Below are 5669 nucleotides of genomic sequence, written 5' to 3' on the forward strand. Positions count from 1 at the left end.
AAACACTTCTATTGATTTTGATCGTAGCTTTTCATCGTTGGCATTCGTTCCAAATCAATAGAAGTGTTTAAAATAAATTTATATGCCTCAATTTTGGTAATTTTCATATCCTCCTCATGCGAGGAGGAGGAACCTCCTCAGCGTTCTCCTCCTCCTCATTCACCTCCTCACCATTCCTCCTCGGAGTTACACTCCCTGTTTTTCACTTTATTTTTATTATTATATTTTCACTGCCTTTATTTCAAGAAAATTCACAAAAAATAACCAAAAGTACCTACGGACAACGCAGGCCAACGGTACGGAAAAGTTCGGGATTACCAATGTAATTCTTTTTATCACATTAAATTCATCATTACATCAGGAAAACACAAATTTTTTTCACATAAAAATCTAATGCAAGATGATTTTTTCGTTGATGGTTGTTCGATCCTGGATCACTGTAATTCATTGACGATTTGCAACCACACGCATATAATCTTGTATTGAATACATACAAAATACGAAGCGTGAAGTTGTAGAGCGCCGTTCATAAATGACGGTAAAATTCAGTACTAATTGATATGATTTCGCAACATTTCCCAAAATGTCGAAATCACTTACGGCTATTTACAGCTGATTTTGCCGTCAATTATGGATGGCGCTCTACAATTGTTCAAAGTGTGACAATTAGCGGGTGTTTGCAACGCATCTATTTTTTTTGTCGATAGTCCAACTAAATACGATGACAAAATATTTTTTCATTATTTTCTTGAGATGGCAATTGTGCGTGCTTTGATGATGAACAACATAAACGATAGCACAAACATTAATGTCTAAATAAATTGAGAAACAACCAGTTGCATTCAATCCTGGATTGTTTGTCGCCTATAACAAATCACACTACATTCAAAGCTAATTTTCGAACATTTCATTTCACAATTTATACCAAAAAATCACAGTAGAGATTTTATTTTAAATAAGATCTCATTGCACAAATGTTTCAAATTCAAGTGTCACACAAATGCACGAAACTCTCGGAGAATGGCCGTAATAAGTATTCTTTTTCAATTCAAAAACAATCAATTTTAAGAGATTATGAATAGAAAGAAAATAATCATCTCCGGCGTGATTAATTCAAAATAAAAACTCGATTTTTAACTAAATAGTGTAAACACAATGTAAGTTATGAAATTGTTCCACTTCACTGAAATGACAGTTGACTTCACACAAATTGCATTCAGCTGTAAAAAAAATATTTTGTCATCGTATTTAGTTGGACTATCGACAAAAAAAAAATAGATGCGTTGCAAATCATCAATGAATTACAGTGATCCAGGATCGAACAACCATCAACGGAAAAATCATCTTGCATTAGATTTTCATGTGAAAAAAAGTTGTGTTTTCCTGATGTGATGATGAATTCATATGTGAAATTTGATACCAATTAAGGAATTTAATAGTTTCAGTGCATAAAGTGGGCGAAATAACGCATAAACAATTTGATGTCCGTGAACATCAATATTGGTGACAAGCAAGCTTCACTTTTTTTTCCACTACGAAGTACACGGGTGCTTTTTGCAAGTTTCTGCATGTCGCTCCCATGGGATTTTCTTTGTGTGTTTTGCTTTTGAATGTAGGCGGATATACTAATTTCTTTCTTTGGTTTTGCATCATTTTTTTCTCCTCCTTTTACGAATAGCAAGTAGCATAAGCGACTTATCTGTGATGACCAGCCCAGCGTCCGGCAATACACGGATCAACATGCCAAGCGATCCGAATGATAAGCAAGATGCTGAGGTAAAACCACTTTTGTAATTTTATTTTCGACGAATGAAAACTGAAAAAATTTGAATTTTCTTCCACTTGTCATCCGTTCAAATTGCATTTTTTTCATTTCGTTCAAAATTCATTATTTTTATTCGCTGTTGACTAACCATAGCCCATATGGTATTTTTTTTACTTTAAATTTCCCAGACTCAATCAAGCCTACAAACCTATTTACGTAAGACCAGCAAGCGAGCAACAGAAAAGCGATCGTCATTGTACACAGCACCAAATGGTGATGAACTTCCAAAGTATGTAATTCAAGAGTTGACGCAATTTACGTGCAAACGTAACAAGGCAATAATCGACGTGTATTGGCTCTATGATGACGGTATGACTGACTCGATTGGCTTGTTGTAGATTATATTTTACATTTTTTTTTTATGTATAAACCAAATTTTTCAAGGTGGATTAACATTGCTCCTGCCATATATTATCAGTAGGCGACGCAATTGGGAATCGGCACGATTGCGTGTCTTTGCATTGGCCAATAAAAAGGATGAAATTGAAGTGGAAATGTCATCGATGGCTAGTTTATTGGCGAAATTCCGCATCGATTACTCTGACCTCGAGCTATTGACCGACATCACGAAAAAAGCCGAAGACTCCACTTATTACTATTTCAAGGATCTAATTCGGAATTTCACAAGCAAAGAGAAGGAGCTCTGTGACAATCCAAATGAATGTAAATTAATGCCTGGAACTACTTTCAAAATGTTTACATTTCAAAACGAATTGTTCAATTTTTTTTTCTTCCGTTCCTTCCATCTTTTCTGCATTCATACAGCCATTTTCATTGAAGACAGCGAGTTATTGGCCGTTAAGGACAAAACCAATCGATATTTACGTTTGCGTGAGAATCTATTGAAAAATTCGATGAACTCCGACTTGATTGTAATTGCAAACTTTGTTCAAGACATGAATATATTGCCAGAATAACAAGAAGGCAACCAATGACATCTCTAAACCAACTCAGTGTATCATTGAATATTTCGAACAACTTTTTTCAGCCGTATGTAGCTTGACTGATATAATCAACTTTACGGCGACACTGGAAGCTTCTCTGCAGATGTCTGCAGACACATAATAAACCGAGAGTGTGATAATCATAGTATTTTGACCAATTCATCGAATAACCATTGCCAAACATCAATGTATATTGGCTATTGTGTAGTTATAGCTCACAGTGAAGCTGTTAGTGTCGCTGTAAAGTTGATTATATTCTACTCAGCCAGCACACGATTGAAACAAGTTGCCGAAAAATTCAATGATTCAATGTGAGTTGGTCTAAAGATGGCATTGACTATAATGTAAGAAGACTTACATTTAAAATGTATTGTGCAATTTCTTCATGGTTCAAGATAGACACATTAAATTTATACCAAATTAAAATCACAATTCTTCGATTTATTTTTAATTCTATAATTCTCACAGGTAATGACTTTACCGATGCCTCGAAAAAATGTCGTGTCAGCGCCCCTCTACATGGCTTGGTTGGAGAGTTTGAGTCGAGGATTGCCGCCGCTGTTATTCGTGCGAGGAAACCAGACCAGCGTACTAACATTCTATTCATAATTGTACATCTCTCTAGATGGTATATCGCTTCCACTGAAATAAATTTTCAATGGAAATCTAATTTAATATAATCGCCAGACAAATTATGCACAATGACCAAATTTATACATAGTAGTTGAATAAAAAGCGAAAATTAAGTTCACGTCTACACTACAAAATTCTTTGGCTGTCTTTGATTTATTGAGCGAAAAGAAAAAAAAAACATGAAAATACAAAATGGAAATCCGAATGACGAAAAATAGTTTCTTGAAACTGAATTGAAAGACAAATTATGTTCATTAGAGAAGATAACTGCATTTAAATCAGTGCGAAAGTGATCGCTTCGCTCACCACAGACACAAGTTTCGTTCTTTTGTCTCACTTGCCTTACTAGTATGTATAATTGTATATACGTACATATGGATTCCGACGAAATTGGATTAAGCACCAGTTTATCAAAATTCCATAAATACGGATTCACAGCAGATTGAGTCGATATTGTCTCCGTCGGCTTAGATTAGATTCAAATTGAAATGATTCTTTATCATGATTCAACGCCAGCAAATTGTCCAGTGAATTGAGTAAATCGATAATGATTCACTTGTGTTGTTGTAGTTCTCAAAAATCCTTACTGATTGATAAATCAATGAATAAACCATCAATTTCGAAAGTCTAACAAATGAATCCATTTAGGATAGTGAATTTTTTTAGTTAATAAAAATTCAACTGGAACAATAATAATAAAAATGTCTATTTTATTTTTGTTGATAAAGAGTATGGATTTTCCAAAAACCGACTAATCTTAACTCCTCGCTCCTGCAGCGCGGCCATGATCCCATTTGCTAATTGCCATGTAGACTAATTGGTATTCTGCACATGATTCCAAACCGACTGAGGCGATAAGTGAGTTTCAATCTCAATTTCATCACAACCCATACAACGCGTCAATGTTTACATTCAATTCATGCAACGTAATTGTGAGAACAAAGACCACTAGTTCAATTAAACATGTTCAAAAGTGCATGCTGCAGTCAATTGGTTCGCATTACGCTGCATTATGTTTACTTCGATTTATTCTCATTGGACATCGATTCCACTGCTTTGTATTCCACTGACTGCCGTTTACCATTGAGCTTTTAATTGAATACCAATTACGTTCTCTTCAAACGAGTCATCGCCGATGTCGATGACACCAATCACACCGGCTAGCCCAGCTAAAATGGAGTAGAATTGTTGCCATGTATTAATACTTTTTTAGATAATAAGAAAAAATGAATTTCTGCATTTTGGTGTAAAAATAAATTCCCTGTGATTATTGTACTCAGTAAGCATTGAGAGGAGAAAAACTTGTGACATCTACCGAATTAAGTGGGAACTCTACTTTATTTCGATAGATATGGTTATTTTGCATTGTTTTTCAGCTTGTTTTCAACAAACAAAGTTTATTGTGGTTTTCCATGACTTACCGCAACTATCTTATGTATGCAGGGATGGCAAAAGATACCTACACCCAACATTTGAAGGAAATCGGCCGAAGCGTTCCCGAGATATCGTGTCTGAAGCTTAAAAAATCTATTCAATAGCTCTACATTTCATGTAGTGCTGAAAAATAGAAATATCTGCCTCTTTTTCGGTAATAAAAAAAATGCTGGTAATTTTCGGCTGGTAATTTACCGACCTCAGAATAGTTGAACAAATATTTCCACGATTCGAAATCACAGCGTTGTTCATCGAACACGTCATTGTTATATAATTAATGTGTCGATGCTCATCGTCGACAATCTGATGAAGTCACGATATCATATTCGCTATATCAACAAATTATTAGCAATAAAATCCAAAAAAAAACGAATAGGCAAAATTTGCACGCTTCAGCACTTGAGTAAAATTGATCTCGGCCGAAAAGCATACAAATAAAACGACATAGAAATAAAATTCGATCAAACGGATTTTGAACTGGCCAGGCTGACCACTGAGGCAATTCAATTTAAATCGATTTATTCCATTCCATTATTTTCAATGAATAGAATTCATGTCCGTTTTGAATGTGTATGGCTGTGGTCAAATCCCAATGTGTTTCGTAATTGTTGAGACAATTAAGTCAATGTGTGTCCCGCGGAGATAAAGCCGAAGCGTCGTTTTTTGGTTAGAGTGCAGTGACCTTTTGGTCCAATGCCTAAAAATAAAAATATTGTAAGCGAAATGAAAAGTCACCAAGTTACAGGCAAACAATGATTTCTGTGTAGCTCTCTTGGAGACAAACATAATTTATGAAAGAAAGATTCATCTTGGCAACAAAACACCGAACTCGC

The 5669-nt window shown here is 35.0% G+C and overlaps 1 protein-coding gene across 2 annotated transcripts in view; it reads left to right on the forward strand.

Annotated features, from left to right (window-relative positions):
* The window catches only part of LOC129576116 (bumetanide-sensitive sodium-(potassium)-chloride cotransporter), a 20933-nt gene extending 17397 nt beyond the window's left edge, over window positions 1–3536 (forward strand). For both annotated transcript variants that reach the window (XM_055460650.1, XM_055460652.1), the window contains 5 exons: window positions 1679–1776; window positions 1954–2134; window positions 2210–2488; window positions 2591–2697; window positions 3238–3536. In XM_055460650.1, the coding sequence (XP_055316625.1) occupies window positions 1679–1776; window positions 1954–2134; window positions 2210–2488; window positions 2591–2697; window positions 3238–3378 (806 nt within the window). In that variant the 3' untranslated portion in view covers window positions 3379–3536. The remainder of the gene's footprint in view (window positions 1–1678; window positions 1777–1953; window positions 2135–2209; window positions 2489–2590; window positions 2698–3237) is intronic.
* The last annotated feature ends 2133 nt before the right edge of the window (window positions 3537–5669 follow it).

The sequence above is a fragment of the Sitodiplosis mosellana genome, unplaced genomic scaffold, assembly GCF_009176505.1.
Source record: "Sitodiplosis mosellana isolate CC-2019 unplaced genomic scaffold, AAFC_SMos_1.0 Smas_scaffold_6181, whole genome shotgun sequence".
Taxonomy (NCBI): Eukaryota; Metazoa; Arthropoda; class Insecta; order Diptera; family Cecidomyiidae; genus Sitodiplosis; species Sitodiplosis mosellana.